The 20,544-nt window shown below is 41.2% G+C and overlaps 1 protein-coding gene across 2 annotated transcripts in view; it reads right to left on the bottom strand.

Annotated features, from left to right (window-relative positions):
- Nucleotides 1-20,544, bottom strand: part of DPP4 (dipeptidyl peptidase 4) — a 78,799-nt gene that overhangs the window by 33,562 nt on the left and 24,693 nt on the right. For both annotated transcript variants that reach the window (XM_072811473.1, XM_072811474.1), the window contains exons 5-10: nt 19,832-19,912; nt 13,524-13,576; nt 13,339-13,411; nt 12,130-12,250; nt 7,986-8,146; nt 6,370-6,482 (exon numbers count right to left, since the gene is read on the bottom strand). In XM_072811473.1, coding sequence (XP_072667574.1) covers nt 6,370-6,482; nt 7,986-8,146; nt 12,130-12,250; nt 13,339-13,411; nt 13,524-13,576; nt 19,832-19,912 — 602 coding nt within the window. The remainder of the gene's footprint in view (nt 1-6,369; nt 6,483-7,985; nt 8,147-12,129; nt 12,251-13,338; nt 13,412-13,523; nt 13,577-19,831; nt 19,913-20,544) is intronic.

The raw sequence follows: 20,544 nt of genomic DNA, 5'->3' as shown, positions 1-20,544 counted from the left end.
CTACCCACCATCCAGTCTGCATGGCTGGTATTCCATGAACACCCCCTGAGATTTCCCAGCTGCGTCCCCTCTTTGTTCAACCTGCCCTTCAGTCTGAAACCACTGCCATGCTCTGACTTCCACAGGTCTCCCTCAAATATCCCCTGAGCTCTCTGCAAATGCCCCTCCTTCCGGCCTGATGCCAGCAGTCATACCGGCTGCCAGGCTGCAGGGTATGAGAGTGTGAGCGCCTCTTTGCAGGAACAGGAGCAAGGGGCCCTCACTGAGTCCAAGTCTTCTGCCCTTTGCCCAATCCACAGGCATTAGATGAGAAAATGGAAAGGCAAATAAATCTTGCTGGGGCCAGGGAGTAAATGATTGCAAAGGGGATGGAATCATGAAATGCAAGGGAGAAAATCAAATTTTTTGAGATGAACTCTCTAGACGAGAGGTCTGAGGACTTTCTCAGCAAAAAGCCAGATAGTAAATATTTTAAGCTTTGTGGGCCACACGTGCTGTCACAACTACTTCTCTCTGCCTTTGCAGCACAAGAGCAGCCAGAGACGATACCTAAACAAACCAGTGTGGGCGCGTTCCAGTGAAACCCTGAGATTTGAGGTCCGTCTGATCTTCGCACGTCATGAAATATTACTCTTTTTGTGATTTGCCTTCCCAACGAATCAAAATTCTAAAAACCTTTCTTACTTGCAGATCAAACACGGATGGCATGGGGCTGGATTTGCCAGTGGGTCCTGGCGTGCTGATCCCTGCTCTATGCCAATGGTTCCTATTCACAGATCAAATCCCTTTGTAAATCGGATGAAAACCATGTCCCTCTCTCCAGGGAGGAAAAAAATGTCTCTTCACATACATGCACACATTGTTCCAGGGATCCCTGGGCATCGATTAGGATCATGGGCACCAGAACCAGGCTTCCCTTTTCTCAAGTGGCCTGGTCGGGAGAAAGGGCAGGCGGTGGCGGGTCAGGGAGGGAAGAAAACTCTTTAACAAGACAAGTGCTTTATCTGCTAAAAACCATAGATTATACTTCGGATTCAGAAATCAGCAGTAACTTTCCCCCACTTGAAAACACGGAGTACTGGAATTTGGGAGGCCTGCCAGGAAGCTCACATGCACCTGGCACCTTCCCTGCCCGTTTCTAGATCAAAAGTCCACGAACCTGTATCTTCCACTCTCTTTGTCACTCTCTGCAGCCCAAGGTGTACTCTGCACCCTCTGGCGCCTCCGTAAGGGCCCTTTGCCAGCAAGCGCAGCAAGCGGACGGGACGTTTTGAATTCTCATGTAAACATACTTCTGTTTAATCACAGCTTCTCTTTAGGATTTGGAATTAAGGGGAGACAGAACGACGCTGCATAACATAGTCCTGAGCCAAGATCATGCCAGTCTGAAATGTCAGTGAGCCATAAAAAATATATAAAGGAACCAATGGGCAGAGTGTACTTTTTATTGAAAGGTTTAAGTCCCACTTAAGACCAGAGAAATCCAACAAGCAGGATTATCAACTATATTTTGTTCTGCAGGTTGATTTTTTTTTTGAAAAAAATTATTTGAAGGGAGAGAGAGAGAGAGAGAGAAAGAGAGAGAGAGCCTGCTCGAGCAGTGGAAGGGGCAGAGGGAATGGGAATCTCAAGCAGACTCCCTGCTGGGCCTCGAGCTCCACTGGGGCTGGATCTCGTGACCTGAGATCAGGGCCTGAGCCGAAACCAAGAGTCAAGTGCTCAACCAACTGAGCCACCCAGGCGCCCCTGTGCGCTGATGTCAATCTGTAAAAACAGAGAGGCGTCTACTGAGTAGACTGGTTTGAATGGTGGGAAGGGGCAGAAAGGGGCCATCAGGCAGCCTGGCCTTCCCTTGAGCCGGAGACTGCCCATCCCAGGTTGGGCATAGTGATCCAATAAACTCTCTAACTTCTGGGACGGGTTACTGCAGGGAGAGTATGGTTAGACTTTAATACTAAAGCAATGGAGTGATTTCTGGACAGAATAACAGGAGTTCACACCCATGGGGAGTTTACTACGTGCCAGGAACCTTTCCAAGTGCTCAACATAAAGTTTGTAGCAGCCTATGGGGTAGGAAGGCTAGAATTCATGTTTTGCAGACAAAGAAAGACAAGTGTAGAGAAGCTAAGTAGCTTGTCTAAGGTCACACACTGGGAACTGTTGGAGCCACGATTCAGACCAAGCAGCTGGCGTCAGATTTTGCTGTTCCCAGTTGCTACCTCTATAGAACCTCCACCCATCTCTCTGGTAAATATTGTTGGCTAGCTTCACCCTCTTGCTTTTCTTCCGGATAAAATTCCTCACTCCATGAGGTCTATTTATTCGTACAGAGAGTGTGTAAACTAAATAGCTGAATTTTATAAAGCAGATTATATTCGAATGTACTGGGAGAGACCTGCTTTTGAAGGTCATATTCCAGAGGATCCCTTTGTAGGGCGATCGTTGCCTTGCAAATAGTGGGCACTTAATAAATGTCTGGTGGGTCGCACTAACTCCCCCAACTTGTGTCAGAGTTTCTTTTGGTGTATGAAGGATACTCAACATCAGGTAGGCATTACTAACTGGAAAAAACATTGGAGGGAAATTGCTCCTGAGAGCAAATGCAGACGGTGGAGTGATTAATTCGGTGAATCACCCAGGGAAGCAGGCGTTCTTCCAGCGTTGGCCCCGGGCTCCATGCCACTCTGCTCTGATGGGGATGCCAGCCCTCCCGGGGCTGCTGACAGATCGCTGAGGAGAAGGGTAGGTGGGGTGAGGCGGGGGGGGGGGAGCCCAATCACAGGGGGCCTGTGAGCACAGCATGTGAGCTCCTGTCTTGAAGTGTCACAAGCTTCCGGGCCATTTCAGTCCAGTACAGTATCTCCTGTGTGACAACCTCGGACCTGATATCTCTATAGATCAAGGATCATCAGCTATTCAGAGGACACATTTATCTATTGCATCATTCGGGAGCAGATAACACAGGGTGGGGCAGGTCATGAGCTGGGTGTGATGCCCCCCCCCCCCCCGGAACCATTCAGCAGCTCTGGGGGGGGGGGGTTTGGTGACCTGAGTAGAACACGCCCTTCCCAATCCTCTAGCTCAGGCCACAGAATTTGCAGACGGCTGGGAGGAAGCAGAAAAGAGGGATTGCTATGCAGGGTCACTTCGAGGGTCATCTTGGGTGCTGGCTGTCTACACGATTCCCCACACATAAACTCACATACATAACATACGTCACTTATCTACGCATGAGCTTATTCATTTATTCTACAAATATTCATTGGGCATTTGCTGTGTCCCAGGCCCCCTGAGAGGCACTGGAGATAACTCCTATAAGATGGGCTCCTACCTGTAGAACTTTCTTACTTTAATCCAGCAATGGGAAACTGAGCTCTAAATAAAGCAGTAGGAGGTATATGTTGTTTTCTCTCAAAGATTTTGAGCTTGCAAATTCCCATTAGGAGTCATGAATACCACCAAACAGCCTAAGGAATCTAATCCACTTAACCTCTAAATCAATGAACGCAGCAAGGAGGCTCCCTGTCTCTGGTAGGATTTCACCTGCTAGAAGTTCTGTGACGCAAGGATATGGCCTCAAGGGAAAATGAGTGATGAGAGCAGGGGCAGAGAAGAGAAGAGACATGCGCGCTCCCCTAGGGCTACACTCCAGGTGCTCCTACTCTCCAGGAACTAGCGGTTTGCTGGGAAACACGGCAGTGGGTGCTGGGCAGTTTGCTAAGAGGCGCAACTTGCTGGGATTAACCTGGTCCTGCTGGATGTTAGCATGAGGCCAGAAAATGGGGCATCACCGCTTGCTAGAACATTTTCCCCAGAAAGGACCTCGAGCCTGGTTTTAGATAAGCTGTGGCCTTGCTGGTGTTAATGGAGACCAGAACTGGATTTATGATTCCCTCTATAACACATTCCTGAGGCATTTCCAGAAATGATTCCTCAGTAAAATATGTCTCACACAAAATATCCCTAGTGAGTGAAGCCGTCCTCACCAGGAATGCAGCATAAAGAACTACAAACAATGACTTAATGATTCATTCCTAGGGGGCAACAACTAATTCCTTAGACTTGCACACATTTCCTGAGGTCAGCTCCTGGAATGAGGTTTCGAAGTTGGGGCGGGGGGGAAGACCCCACAGATGAAGCCTTGGGAAATGGCCATGACAATGACACGGTAGGCAGTGTGTCAAACGAGATGTGAGCGGAGCATCAAGCATGGTCCCTGCCCACAGGAAACACTCAACACATGAAACTCCATTTTTGAGGGAGTCTGGCCCGTCAGGGCCAGGCATCTGTCCCTGCTCCCAGCTTCCATGCTAACTTGCTGTGCGACCTTGAGCAAACGAGTCTCCCTCTCTGAGCCTCAGTTAGCTCTTCTGTGTCCCAGTGTGTTCTCAGCGTGTTCTGGAACCCCTGCAGGTTCTGTCTAATATCCTGACTCCTGGGGGAAGCAGGGGAGACAAGGCCTATGCCTGCCATCTGAGCAGTAATCTTTTGCTTGGCTTCTGGTACTGCACTCCTGTGCCATACCTAACTGGAAACCAAGGCTTCTGGGTCCTTGAAAAAGTTTGTAAACCACGAGTAATGTCTAAAGCCCCTTCCAGATCTAATGTTTTTCAGAGCAAGGGCTTATGGCTCATCCTCCCTGCGGACAGATGTCGGTTGTAGACTAAGAGGTCACACCAGGCCCTCCTGCTTTTTCCCTGGACAGCCTTGTACTTTCCCACCTGTGGGTGACCTTCCCCTTCACCCTCTGCCACTCCCCCACCCCAGTGGTGCCCTGTGGAATCCTTCCTGTTCAATCCACACATTCCCTAGGATGCTTTCTTTGATCCCTGGGGTCATGGGAAACCTATTTCCTCTCCTTGGAATATCTCTGGCCTTCTGTCTACCCCTCTGGAGTATTTGCTTTTGGAGTCATTTATTGGAATATGTTATATCCTCTGCTTGGTCATAAGTGCTAGAAAGACAGAAGCTCAGGGCATTTACATTTGTTATGTAAATAGTGGGTGCTCAATCAATGTTCATAGAAGAGATGACTGGACGGGGCCAAACAGCAGATTCTAGAATCTCCAGGTAAATTTTCATACCATTGGGCAAACTCAGGAAAAAAAAAAATCTAAATTTACTGATAATTGATTTTTTCCTCCAAATGAATGGGTGAATATAGTTATTTCTAATCAGATCAATGAATTAATAATGACAGAGCAGAGCCTACAGCCTGCCTGATGTGGTAAATCAATCCTGAGAAGGATGCTTCCATGTGGCTCTGATAATAACTTCAGGAACCTGAGGGCAGGGGCTGAATTCAGACAGAGGGAGACACCCAGCAGAGCATTTATAAGCTCTTTCTTCTAAGTCAGAAAGACAGGTTTGAATACAGACTCCGACTTGGTCATTTTTGTAACCTCCAGGCCTCATTTCCTGGTATGTAAAAGAGGCATATAATTATAGTTGTTGGAGTTACTTTAAAGATTAATACAATAAAGCTTGCGGGAATGCCCTGTGTCTGGCACATAGCGAGCGCTCAGTATATACTAGCCGTCATTTAAAAGCAACAAGAAAACCAACATAATTAGCAGAAATGAACAGAAAGCAACTAAAGGCCATAAATTGCATGCGGTACCATGGTTATCTTTACAGGAAAACACGGGGGGCTGAGGGTGCACGGCGGTTGAATTTCAAACCACCAGTGATTACTTAGGCAAGTGACATCCTGAGGCATGTCGGTGTCATGAGGATCCCTAAATGTAACAGTTTCCCTGAATTTCTCCCGTTCTCACGAGGACCTGCACAGCCCCCATGATCTGACCTCACTGCCATCACTCACCTCTCCACCTGCACCGCGCTGGTCACCTGGCCCCTCGCAGGTCCTCTCATGCACCAGGGCATTCTCTCTGCGGGGCCTTTGCACCTGCTCTTCTTCTGCCTGGACGCCGAACGTCCAGCTACTCAGGTGGCTAGCTGCCCCTCTGCCTCATGTCACTGCTCACAGGTCACCTCTTTAGAGAGAGCCTCCCTGACCTCCCCCCACCATCACCTTCACCTTGCCCTGTTTTGATTGTCTTCACAACTTTTGTCATCAGCTGATGCTCTGTCTACCTGGTTGTTGTCTCCCTCCTGCACCTCGAGTGTAGGTTTCATGATACCTGGGACTGTGGTGACTCTATTCACTGTGAGACCCCATCACTAGAACCCTGCCCAGCATGAGGACATCGAAGCTCAACAAAGAATGGCTGATGAAGGAAGGAATGGCTTTCGACCCTGGGGGACACCCTGGGATGCTACGCCTGATTCTTCCATTCATTTCTAAAATGTTCTCCATGAGATCCATGAAACTGTGTACAGCCCACACATTCTGATCAAGACTCTTACCCTGTTAAAATATCAGGAGGAGGGGAGATCTCTACTGAAGTTGCATTGGTGCCTGAGATGAGATTGTCGGTTTTTACAACGAAGAGCTTTACGGTTGGATTTATAGCTCCTGCCTAGGGAAACAAAACAAAACAAAACAAAACAAAACAAAACAAACAATTATATAATTGATATGGACAAAAAATAAAGATATCACATCACTGCACGGGTTTAAAACTGTACAAAAATGTCTCCATTACACCATACAATTATAATAATGAGACATGTTAAAAATTTAATATAGTTAAATTTGATGAAAGAATGAACATAAGAGAGAGTCAAGAGATGCAACTTTTCATGTTCAGGCAGACACATATGTATTGACAGCCCAAAGCACTCCTGTTTAAATCACTAATGGTCGTAACTTAATGTATTTTGTGCGAACAAGGATAAACTTTTTAAAAATCAATTTCATTATTTTGCAGATATGCTCTGACTCCAGAAGACAAGATGTGTAATGGCTGACAACTAGAAGAATGCCTCGGGTTCAGCCAAAGACACAATCCACCAGGAAGATGAGCTCACCTGAGCCAAGAGCCAAAAACGTTAATTAAGAAGCCGTCGTTTGCGCTCCAAGTTCACGTTTACCACGTTCGAGCTTTATAATCAATATATGATGACAGAAAGCTACAGAACTTTTTTATAATACCTATAGATCTTCAATTGACAAATTAGTTCGAAATAATATATTTTTAGTGAGAGCATTTTGTGGTTTTTTTTTTTTTTTTGCCAGTTTCACTCAAAAAATAACATTCCACTGAAAATACATCTCTATATTTAGTCCCTGATCTTTTTTTTTCTTTTAACTTCCTCTGTCTTCCTAAAATGGCAGCTCTTCGTGTAGCAAATTGAGTGAGTTGGTAAAAATAAAAATCCCTCTTCCCAAGTTACTTACAGCGAAAACATTTACTATTCGATTTTCCTATAGATGATACTGTGGCCATTAATATCATGATACTAGTGAAGAGTCCTGGTTGCCTTCTAAATCCCCCTCTTCCTCGGCTTACACTGCTTAACAAAGCTGTTCGATTTTCATAAATATGCCTCCCGGAGGGGGAGAGCAGCCTTGCAAACCAGGATGTGAGACCATTATTCCAAATGCAGGACGTGTGAAACTCAAACTCACATTAGTGCCAAATCTATACCAGAACCGCTGAAACCAGTCACGTATCGGTTAATTAGCAATCCAACCTGATACATAACTGAGCTTTTCAACTTCATCCAGGGCACACTCCAACTTCTACAAATAAGATGAGCTTGTGATTCAATGACAGTCTCTCCTTTCCTCCACTGAAACATTTTCATCCTCCCCTACCTCTTTCAAAAGCATTTTCTCCATCTTTTTCGGCTTGTCATTCCTCAAAGTTTTTGGAGAAATTACAAAACCTTAAATCACACTCTTTCCTGGGATAATAAAAATACTTTAAAATTGCCAGATGCTGTTGACTTCAGCAAGAGTAATCACAGCAAGCTGTTGAAGAGAGACTGACAATATTTTCATTAGCAGGAAAGGATTAAAATGAAACCATTCTCTTCCCATCAAATCGCGGAACCACTATGCGAATAGGAGCACAGACCTTTGGATATGGAATGCGCACAGTCTTTGGGTACTGCAGTGACTCGTCAGAGTAGAAGGAGTATTCAATAAGTGGGACTTCTGTGTCGTTAAATTGGGCATATGCTAAAAAAGTGCCTTTTGGAGACCACCACAGAGCAGAGTAGGCACTGAAGACTTCCTCTGAAAAAAAGACATAAATTGTTCTGTTACACGAAGTAGCTGATAAATTGGCTTTGGCATTCAAAATATTGTTCTCATTAGCTTTAGTAATTACAGTAGAGTTCAACTAATGAACCATTTTGCATTTGCTGGGCTTCCAAATTCAGAGTAATACAAATGAATAAAAATAAAATCTTCAAGGATAGATCTGGATTGTAAAAATAAGTAACCCGTTGGACCATTTTAGAATATTTTAGCACACAATATTTAATATAAGCTCTACATTTTTTTTCTTTATCTTATAATCCTCTAAATTTATGCCGCAAAACATACTAAAAGTAAATTTCACACAAGGGGCTGATTCTCCTTTCTAATTTTCAAACAGTCAACATGCCAGCATACTCTCCCCAACTGGGCTCAGTTTGTACTGTGCCCACAGGGTACTGGTGGGTGGTGTGTGGCTCCAGACTATCAAACTAATATGGTGCCCACAGTTTACTACGCTTGGCACAAACAGGGTGTGGGAAGGATGAATTTAGAATGACAAGGAGCTCCATGAGACCCCTATTGAGAAACGCCTCCTCGGCTTAGCCTAGAAACTAAGGACTCAGGCAGATTAACACGCTCCTCTGGTGCAGATGGTGATGGTAGGGGAAGAGGGTCAGAGAGTGACGCAAATGAAAGGAAAGGTCTTGCTCTCCAGAACGCTGTTGGACTCATTCTCATTCTCTGGCAAATGTAGTTCTTTCCTATGTTTATTATGGAGTCTATTCACGGGACTTCCAATCTCTGGCTCCTAAAATGCCAAAACCTCTTTCACGGAGAGTTCAGGTAGACTGGATGGAGACTCCTAGTCCTTTATGCGGATTTAATCCACAAATCTCATATTCTGTTGCGCGTGTAAAGGTAAAAGCAAAGCACAGAAATTTGAGTCTTAGAGTTAGGAAATCATCTGTCCCCATCGCTTTTCTGATTCCTGGGGCTTCTTCCAAGTGCCTGTTTTCAATAATAAAAATAATGGTAACAGTACTGGCAGTAATGGTAACAACAGTAACAATAATAACAAAATGTAATAATTATCATGACGAGCAACTATCATTTAATGAGTGTTAAACCATACACAACTGACATGTATTATCTCTGGTAATCCTCACAGTGGCTCACTGTGCAGGTGAGCAAGGAGGCAGGCAGGCGTAAAGAGAGTAAGTCATTGCCCAGGGTCACATGGCCAATAACCGATAGAATCAAGAATGAATCCAGACTTGTCTGGTTTGAATCCATGCTTCTCACCTCCATACTCTATGTCCTTCCATGCCTATTTCAGGTCTTCTAGTAACAGAAAACCTACTAGGTCAGGCAGGCTGGTCCAGCTTTATCTGTTTTCTGCCTGTGTCATTAGGTTACATTCATGTAGCAATTTAGAATTTATAAAACACCATCTAATTTAGTCCTCACAAAGATCCCTAGATGAGTCTATTCTATTCACATCCCATTTTACAGAGAAGGCAACTGAGGGGCTTAGGGAGAGTGAATGAATTGCCAAAGACAAGGCAAGGACACAGGCCTTGTGACTCGGCGTCAAGGGGTTTCTACTGGGAACTCCTTTAGATACTGAGTTGATGTCTCCTTCCTATGGCTCCTACTAATTGGTTCTGGTCTAAGATCAAGATGCAACTACATAAAATGAATACAATTACAGCAAGGTCATGGTTTTAAATATTGCTTTTAAGTGCAGGCAGTAGGTAGTATCTATGTTTTGAATTGGTAGGTATTTGCACTGAACACATTGTTCGACATCATGATGTATTAAAACCACTATCATAAAACTACTTCAGGTCAAACGCAAAAGTCCTGAGAACGAATAGTAGGGAGAAGGGAGCGTAACAAAGGAGGAGCAGGTTTCCTGTCCTTCCTGATACAAAGCTGGCTGTGAGCACAAGTGTCAATGGCACCCCCTCCCCCCACTCTCTGAACCTCCCTCTTCTCCTGATACCTCCCGTCCAACCACTCTGACCTTCCTTATGTACTCTCTGGTCTTAATGCCCTCCACTGAATAGATCTGGATTCACTCTATAACAATTATCCATTGGTACCTTTGTCTCTCTCTCTCTCCAGCCTGAGTTCCCTGAGGGCAGCGGCTGGATAGTATTTGTCTCTGTGTCTCTAAAACCTGACACGGCACCTCATAGGTAGTTGGCACTCAGTGTGAATTGTGCTGAATGACCCACACCCTCAGGGTCAGCAGTGCTCCATCTTTCAAACTTCTTTCTTTCTCTATCCCTCTTCATCCTCGCTCTCGAAATACTCATTCTCACCTCTGGGCTAGGTAAACTATACTCATACTTAAGAGTGAATGTCATGTGATTAACTTCATACTAGGAGATAAAATATTATTATTTTTACACGAGAAGACACTTACTAACTAAAGTAAAAATCAATTAGAAAATCATGAAATAAGACAAAGGGAAAACATAGAGACATTGAGAGAGAAAGTCATTTGCGACATGGAGTGAGGCAAGGGGCACAAGTTCCAGAGGGCAGGCTATTCTGGGAGTGTCCCTCCATGATACGACACATGGCCCCGTGTGGACCTTGCAGCTTTGTTTGTTCTTTTACTTATGAACCTACAGATTCTCAAAATGTACTCTTTTAGTCTTATCCTGAACAAGTCTTCATGGCTGCAGTGGAGACGCTCCAGTGGGAGGCTCGATCTCCAATACAGAGAAACAAGTGTGCCCTTTCCAAGTATGGATCATTCATAAATATATAAAACCAATTCTAGGAACTTCTCCATAGGAACCAAAGTCCTGTTTTTTAGAGACAGGCCCACATTGGAACTGGGAAGCCATTCTTCCTTTTGTCATCAACATGCAAACTGAGATCTTTCCAGCTATTATCTACCTTAGAAAGGGCTCATAGTATTAGGTGTGTCCTTATCTTAGAGACATTCAGATGTTTCAAGGAAGGAGGGATTTGCAGCTTTGGGAAGAGGCTTCAAATAAATCCAGTTCACTTTGGGGACCCTGCAGGTTGTGCTGTGCTGTCCAATAAATGTTAAAGAAGGCTTTCAATTGCTAAGTGACTAGTGCTAGTAAATTTCATTAGAAGTTATTTCTGGGCCCCGGGGATTTATCCTTCTTTTAAAGTGATTTTTGTTGTTGTTGTTGCTGCTGTTATAATGTTAGCCATTTAATTGAACTTGACTTGAATTGGGTAAGAACCAAAATTCAGTCATGAAGAAAAACTATTTTTTTTTCTTTTTTAACTACAAGGAAGAAATAAGAGGATGAAATAAGGATGAGTACTTAATAAGCTTTAGGCAACCTTGCAAACAGTCTGGAAAAGCCTCAAAAGGCCTTTTACCTTGGCAACGATAGGCATGAAAAATGTTTTTCTAATATTTTCTAAAACTCTATCCTAAAATAGAGACTAATCGTCTTTAATATTTTTAGTTCTTTTTTCTTTTTGACCAATTTTTCCCCTTATAGCCTTTCTAATTATTTATTCCTTCTTTAAAAACAGGAAATTATGATTTGTCCAAGTTAAAATGAACACAAATCCTCTGTAAAACAGATGCTTTCTTCCTCCTCTATTCCCCAACCTCCAGACAACATTTTGTCAGCTCTTAGAATGCTGTGGGAGTATTTAGCTTTCCTTAGTAACTCTGGGTTAGGTAGGCCCAGCTAAAGGAACATCTGATGTTAATCTCTAAGCTTTTATGCCCAGTAAAGCAGAAAAGCTACCTACACAGAAAGGCCCTTTGTAGGAGGAGCCGGAAGACAATAGGGGCATTGAGAGACAATGAGGACACAGGCGAAACAGGCTACTGCTGGCAAATCCTTGTTGGTGAGACACCTGGTATGATGAGTGCTAAAGAAATTTGATGATATTTTTAAAAATGCAACTTATTTTGAATGCCATTGAATTTCTCCATTTTAAAAGAAACGTTTTGTTTTGTTTTAACTTACAGATTTTCTAATTTGAAAAAGCTTTAAAGTCTCTACCTTCATAAACCCAGTCAGTAATTCCATTGTATATTACATTTTCCTTCCCGTTCCATGTGATTCTCTGACTTGATATATTTGGTTCATTTTTAACATAAACATCATTGTTCCAAACGTATGCCTAGAAATATTAAAAAACAGAGTGATAAGTAATAACCTGGTATAAAATATCTTATCCTGGAGTTAAAAAATATCTATCTGCAATAGATAGATATTTTTATCCTCAAATAATGCAATAAAGCAAATAATGCAAATAATACAAATACGCAAATGTAATGATTGCCATGAGTTACTCAATTTGTGCACAATAAAGAATCATTTACTACCCCCACATTTAATTAATTAATTAATTAATTAACTTAGTTATTTATCTTAAAGATTTTATTTATTTGAAAGAGAAAGAGAGCACAAGGATGGGGAGCAGTGGAGGGATGTGGGGGAAGCAGAGTCCCCAATGAGCAGGGAGTCTGATGCAGGAATCTGATGCAGGGCTTTATCCCAGGACCCTGAGATCATGACCTGAGCTGAAGGCAGACACTTAACAGACTGAACCAGGTGCCCCCACCTTCACATTTTTAAAATTATAAGTGTACATTCTATAACCCCCAAATAATTCCAAAGACACTCAATATATTAAAAAGAAGCAGCTCACAAACATCACTATTTGGATGCTAGAGTGTATAAGAAGACCCAAGAGCCTGACCACTTCTACAGGATAATGTGTGCTTCACATTGTGTTCTGGGGGTGGTGAGTTGAGGGAGTGCAGTTGATGTTGGAAGGGAGAATTGCTTCTGCAAATGGTCAGTCTATCTTCCTGTTTAGATTCTTTGGTACTTCTGACATTCTCCTAGCACTATAGGACATGAAGGTATACCTACAGTGACACAGAGAAGGTCACAGAACTAGCAGGACGCAGGTAAGCCTCAAAAACAAACAAGCAAGCAAACAACAACAACAAACTGAATACAACAGAAATTAGAATTTAGGAGTTGAATGGGCATTTTTTCCAGTAAGTAAACAATTCAGAAACTTTCAGGAATTGTATTTTACTGTGTTAGACCAGTAAAATGCTATTTTAGGCAATAATACTATCTTTGATAGTCAAGCATTTGCTTCCTAAGTGTCTGCTCTGTATCAGGTTATGTAGCTTCTGCATGTGAGAGCTTTGGGCCATTATTTTTTTCCAACAATGGAAGAGACTTACTAACCAATTTATGACCCTCTGGTGACCATGTGATCCACTGTGTGTTGTTTGGAATTTTTTCTGCTGTTATCAGCTGCCTGAAAAAAAGATAAAAAGAAACATTACCAAATGAATACATCACAGTGGGATTTTTAAAAAAATATCATTACACTAAAAAATCTTAATAGATTTTATAAGGAAGTTACTGACCTTTTCTTTAAGTCATAAATGTCGTATGAAGCTGTGTAAGAATGCCTCCATTGCTATAAAAGAAAACAGATATTTCAGGCTTCTGTGAGTGATAGTTCAGCCACTTGCTATAGGAGCACAAGATGAGATGTAAGAGAACACTGTATAATTTTCGAATTTTATCATATCTTGTAATTCCTATCTTAATCCTCAGAATTTTGGAATTAGGAAGAGAGTCTTAGAGACCATCTAGCATAAAATTCTCTGGACTTCATCTGTAACCTAGGTCTGACATTACTCCTGCCAAGGAAACTTCTCAGGATCACAGTGGGCTGATGTGCTGCTTCATGGCAGACATTACTCCTAGCACTTACCATAGTATGTTAAATCCACCTATCTACGAAAACACAAATTTTTACTTTTCAACCATCTCCCTGACAAAATATTTAAAAGGTAATGTGGAGAAATACTTACTTTCCTACTTTGATTATAAAAGTATAAAGTGTTACAGATTTTTTGAAAGCCACCTGGCAATATATATTAACATTAAAATATATATTATCTATATTTTAAACAGCCATCTCAAGAATCTAAAAAATGAAAAGCAAACCAAATCCAAATAAATGAGAAGAAAAGAAATAATAGAAGTAAAAGAGCAGTAATCAAACAGAAAATGCACAATAGAGAAAAATTAACAAAGCCCAAAATGGATCCCTTGAAAAGATGAATAAAATTGCTAATACATTAAGAGTGGGTGTGGGGGGGAAGTATGAATACCACTATCAGAAAAGAAAAATGAGATTAAAATAGGATTAAAAGGTTTTAAGACTCTATTATAAATGTTGTTTTGCCGATAAATTTGAAAGTTAAAAATTGGATAAATTTCTTGGAAAAGAAGTTATCAAAACTGAGACAAGAAAAAATGGAAAATCTGTATAGTTTTATATCTAAAAGCCACATTGAATCAATAAATAAAAACATTTGTACAAAGGAAGCTCCAAATCCAAATAACTTTACCAGCAAACTCCTTGTTATTTAACTAAATGAACTAGAAACTTACACATATACCAACACCCTCCACACAAATTTTTAGTTTTATTAATGATTGCCAAAACTTAGAAGAACCAAGATGTCCTTTCACAGGTGATAGGTACACAAACTGTGGTCCATTCAGACATTGGAATATTATTTAGCAATGAAAAGAAATGAGCTATTACATTACAAAAAGACATGGAGGCACCTCACATGCATATTGCTACGTGAGAGAAGCAGATCTGAAAAGGCTACATATTGTATAATTCCAACCATTCTGGAAAAGGCAAAATTACGGAGGTGGTCAAAAGATCTGTTGTTGCTAGAGGCTTGGAGGAAGGGAGGAGGATGAAGAGTGGGAGCACAGAGAATTCTTAGGACAGTGAAAATATTCTGTATGATACTGGAATGGTAGATACACATCATCACGGATTTGCCAAAACCCATAGAATGTACAACATAAAGCATGAACCCTAATGTAAACTATGGACTTAATTAGTATTAATGTATCAATAATGGCTCATCAGTTGTAACAAACATTCCATACTAATGCAAAATATTAATGATTGGGGAAACTGGGAGGTGGGGGGTGATGAAGGAGTGCATGGGAACTCTGAATTTTCTACTCATATTCCATAAATCTAAAGCTGTTCTAAAAAAATTTAGTGTATTAGTTCAGAAATAAATGAATTAGAGCTATGCCAGATAACTTGGAAAAAGTTCCACTTGGTATCATTGAGTGAGAAATGCAATTTGCAGAAAAGTATGGAAAACAGGATTTTATTTTTTATGGAATAAGCAATGACTAAAAGAATATCTATCATCATACAATTATTTGAATAAGGGCAAAAATATAAAATATGGAATATATATCCTAGGTTCTAAACATGTGATACCTGGGGAAAGGTTAAAAAAAAAAAGGAAAAAAGAAAGGACTTGAAGATTATATATAAGTATAATATATATAAATTCAATACATAAATACATAATATATACGTATATATACAGATTTTATTTATAAAAAAATATGTTTACATGTGGATGCATTCATACATTAAATATACTTTAAAAGAAATTATGTTTTTATGTCTGCATTCCCCACTATATTCCTAGATGTAAGAAATTGTTTCTTATTCATCTTTAAAACTCTGGGGACTTGTCTAGTGCAAGCCACATAGTCTATGTTCAAGAAATAAACCAAACTAACATAAAAATAAAATTTTACTTATGAAAGTGAAGCAGATGAAATGGGTAGCCCAAGGGTAACCAATTTGTGTAACGACAGAACTGAGACACAAGCCAGAGGTTCTAATCTTGAAGAGTATTTCTCATTTGTCATTTATCACCCTCCTATCCTCTCATGTCAACAATTATGTATTAAGCCTCTACTTTTTGCAAGTCATACATTTTTTTAAAAATCCTGGATTATTTTGATGCAATCCATTCTCGTTTCTGGGAAACCTCTGAATGCTCTACTTGTAAGAGCCAAAAGGTATGTTACAGGCTAAAAATATTAAGAGGTTTAAGAAGGTTTGAGATCACTTGGGATGACAGATCCATCATGATTTGAGAAAGGAAACCCAAAATGTTTGGTATGTTCACTTCATCTTTTGAAACAGACTCATCCATCTATTTAGGTTATAAACTTCGGGAACTATCCTCTGTCAGGCATTACTGGATGAGATAGGCTCACTCTCCTTGAGGAGTTCATAGTTGAATGGAGATTTGGACAAATAAATACAAGAAAAGAATCACAAGACATATATAACAGAGGTAAGTGGGGAGAGGTAGGGATCATAAGTTAGGCCTTAGGGAGGTTAGCAAGCTTGATGGAAAAGTTGATTGTTAGACTGAGTCTAAATAGCAAAGAACTGTCACCAGAGATGGAGTTAAAAAGGCATCACAGCAGAGAGATGTTGAAGCACAAAGTTAGGAAAGATTACGTTTAAGAGCACAAGCTTTGGAGTCTTCTAACCTGGATTCAAGACTGGCTATTCACTGAATGTTTGTTGCTGGCCCTCTACCATTCATATGTTGAAATCCTAATCCCCAATGTGATGATATTGGATGTGGGGTCTTTGGGAGGTAACTAGCTCATGAAGGTGGGGTCCTCATGAGTGAGATTAATTCCTTTATAAAAGAGACATCAAAAATATTCCATGTTCCTTCCTCCAGTTGAGGACATGAGGAAGATGTTTAACTATGTTCCATGAAGCGGGATGTCACCAGATTCTGACTTTGCTAGCACCTTGACCTTGGGCTTCTTTCTCAGCTTCCAGAACTATGAGAAATAAATTTGTTATTAACCCACCCAGTCTATGGTACTCTGTTGTAGCAGCTCAAATGGAGCAAGACAAGTCTCTACCATGTAATAGCAGGCAAGTTTCTTTCTAAGCTTCAATTTTTCTCTTTAGGAAAATGGGGCTAATATCAGCAATGATCTCATGAAAAGTTCATGAGGATGCAAGTGAAGTGCTGAGCAGAGCCCTAGAATACTGTGAACATGTCATAGTTGATGCAACTACTATCTCTGGGGCATTCAGCAGTGAATGGAGATGCTGGGGGAACATCCATACCAGGCTGCATAGTACTTATTTATTTATGTTTTCACTCACTTGCTCCCTTACTTGTTTGTAGCCACAATCTAGAAGTAATATTGTTCTTTCTGAAAGCAGTAACTCTGTCATGAAGAAGCCATAGAGTAGAATCTAAAGAATATTTCACAGTAGACTTCCAAAGAAATAGAATAGAACTAGACTTTTCTTTTGAAAAGATTTTGGATAGGTTTATTGAGACTTGATTAGTCAACTGGAATATTATCAGCATGTGATAAATGATGCAACTATGATTAATTCTGGAGCATTAAGCAACAAGTAGAAATTATGAGTTGCACATTTATGCTGTACAGAAAATTCTACTGGATAGTCTAAGAAGTAAAATAGAAGACAGAGTGTTCTACTTTCACTCATCTTATAATTTGGTGTTCTGAAATCAAAGGTACGAAGAGAAGAAAATAAGCTAATGTGATAGAGAGTGAATGGTGGACTATGGGAGAGCAGAGTGGCAGGCGGCAAAGTTAGGTAATGCGATCCAAGAAAGCCTGGACCTGAATTACTAAAAAGGGAACACTGTATGATAATCAAGAGAGGAAGGTTCCAGGAGGAAGTGATAGCAAGTACTTAGCCCTTAGATGGGAATGAATGAGGCTTGAGAAAACTGAAGAGAGGTGCCCTTAAAGCTTCTTTGGATCACTGAATCACCGGAAGCCCTTAAAACTACCCAGGCCTGGGCCCTGCCCGTCACGGTGCTAAAATAGTTGATGTGGGGTAGGCTGCAGACATCTCTATTTTTAAAAACCTCCATAGGTGATTGATTGCAGGGTTCAGGCAGGGCTGAGAAGCACAGGCCAAGCATGTTGAGTCCAGAGAGACTAAGAGATGATAGATTAGCAAGGGTGGAACTGAGGTCCAATCACACAGGCTTCTGAAGATGCTGCGGTTAGAGTTTGTGTTTTATTCTGAAAGTGACGGGAAACAACTGATCATGAGAGCTTAAGCATAGGCATGACATAATCTAACTTAGGTTTTAAAAGGAGCACTGTAGGTACTGCCTGAAAAGCATGATGGCCCTGGGATGAAGGGAATAGCAGGTAAACAGCAAAAGCAGCTAACTGCTCATGTAAACTCCGGTGACCCAACAAATACGAATTACCAGTGATGGTTGTCCAACTAAGGTCCGCAGTGAAATACAACCATTAGTATACACCACATGGCACTTATTGACCTTGGCCAAATAGTAAATTGAGCTTCTATGTCTACCTTAACCTCATAGTCTTTATATATTTGTTCTTAACATGGGCAATTGTTATTCAATGGTTCTCGACCCCGGTTGCTCATTCAAATAAACTGCCCATTTAAAAAAATGATGTCATAAAAAAAAAAAAAAATGATGTCAGCTTCACTCCAGAGGCTGTAACTTACTACTCTGGGGATTGGACCTGGCCACTGGGAATTTTTAAAGGCTACTCAAGTGATTTTTTAATCTATGGACAGCAATAAAAACCACTGAATTAAACAATCCATTAATTGGGAACAGATGTGTTAAAGTTGGCCTCAGATTCTGATTGGCTGCTAGCTGATAGGTTTAGTAGAACAGAGTCAGAGAATCTTCCATGTCCAGGAAATGGAGCTGGACACAGTGAGTCCAGGGTAAATATTATGATTGAAAATCACCATATCACAATGGGAAATGAAGTAGGAGATGGTTTTCTTGGCCTGAGTATAGAAGTGCTGGGGTGTGAGATAAGGCTCCTCAGTATTTATTATTTATTCTAGAATAAAAAGGCAGAGGTGGGGATCCCCAGCTTTATATTTTGTTTTCAATGCAGAATATCCCTACAGGTCTTTAATCTTTCCTACAAGTTTCAAAACTTCCTATACTTGACAACTGTTGTCAAATCCAGGAATAACTAAAAAGCTACAGTTAGCTCCCGGCAGTTTGCAGCCAGCCTAAACATGAAGAGGATATGTGGTTAAGCTTTCCTGAGGGGGGGGAATCTGATGTTGGGCTGAGGTTCCCCCTTTAGAATGGTTTGTATATGGTGGGACCCAAAGACGGCAAGGTGGTCTGAGTCCATTTGCAAAGTCTCTTCTGGAGGATAGGAAGGATAACTCTTTTTAAAGTAAATACTCATTGAGAGTTTTACTTTATGTAAAGCTGAGACAAAGGAAATCAGGTATTGTGTTGCTGGCTGTGCAAGTTGTACATGTAAGTTTGCTTTTGTTTTTTATTTTTTTGTAAGCTTGCCTTTAAATTATAAGTTCTCTTGTATTACCTTATGCTTTCAGTATCTATAGGGTATTACTCATACTTCTTAGTATTTGAAAACATTAAAAATGAACTTCAGGGGTTGGACTTATCTTTTATGAATGAGAATAAGCTATTTTTCCTTAAGGAGCTTTTAGTGCCTATGCTATTATTTAGGTGTCAATCTTTTTTTTTTAATTTACATTTTGTTAGTTAGCATAGAGTGTAATATTGGTTCCCAGAGTAGAAAACCGTGATTCATCACCTACATATAACACCCACTGCCCATCACAAGTGCCCTCCTCAATACCCATCAGCCACCTAGCCCATCCCCCACCCATGCCCCTCCTTCAACCCTCTGTTGTTCCCTGTTGTTAAGAGTCACTTGTACTTGAGTGTCAATCTTAGATATTTGTGGACTTGAAATCAGTTATAAAATAACCTACTCATAAGATTCCTTAAATGTCATAGTAAGATAGCATTTCTTTTACCTTCACATAGTTGTACTCTAAGAGAATAAACTGTCCATCGGGAGACACTGAATAATCATTTATAGAGTGTTCAAATTCCTCCTGTCAAGCAAGTGGAAAAAAAGAACAATTGAACAATTTCATTTAGCGATCATTATTGAGCACTTACTATGTACAGGGTAGGGTTCGACATGTGGCTTATGCCACGGGAGCTCCCAGAAATGGCACATTCCCCCACACAAATGACCACAAAGGAGGATATATGGTGATCAGAATTTGAGAACCAGGGAGGGAAGAATTCTTTCTAACCCAGGAAAGACCACTGTGAGGGTAGAGATCAGGAAGAGAGAGAGAAGTTTCCTGGTAGGGGGAAGAGCAACAAAGCAGGTGTCAGAAAGGGCATGCGTATTAAGATGATCCAGAGGTTAGGCGTAACCTGAGTACAGTATAGGGTATGCCAGGCAACGTATAAGGTGAGAGGGCATAAAATTAGAAAAACAGCTGGGACTTAAATATAAGAAGTGGAACCATAAACCACTTTTTGCACATGGATGTGATACAATCTTGTCTGTCTTTACAAAGATGCCCTGGTGACATGGTGGCTGACATGAGATGAGAGGGGTTGCATCAACCCTGGACTTGGGCAACGCAGCAGTCTCACCTCCAGAATGGAGATAGGGACACAAGTACTAGAGCGCTAACAGATTAAAAAGGCATTGAACCAGGACTCTACA

Source organism: Canis lupus, chromosome 34 (genome assembly GCF_048164855.1).
Source record: "Canis lupus baileyi chromosome 34, mCanLup2.hap1, whole genome shotgun sequence".
Taxonomy (NCBI): domain Eukaryota; kingdom Metazoa; phylum Chordata; class Mammalia; order Carnivora; family Canidae; genus Canis; species Canis lupus.
This window is presented reverse-complemented; position numbering and strand designations above follow the sequence as displayed.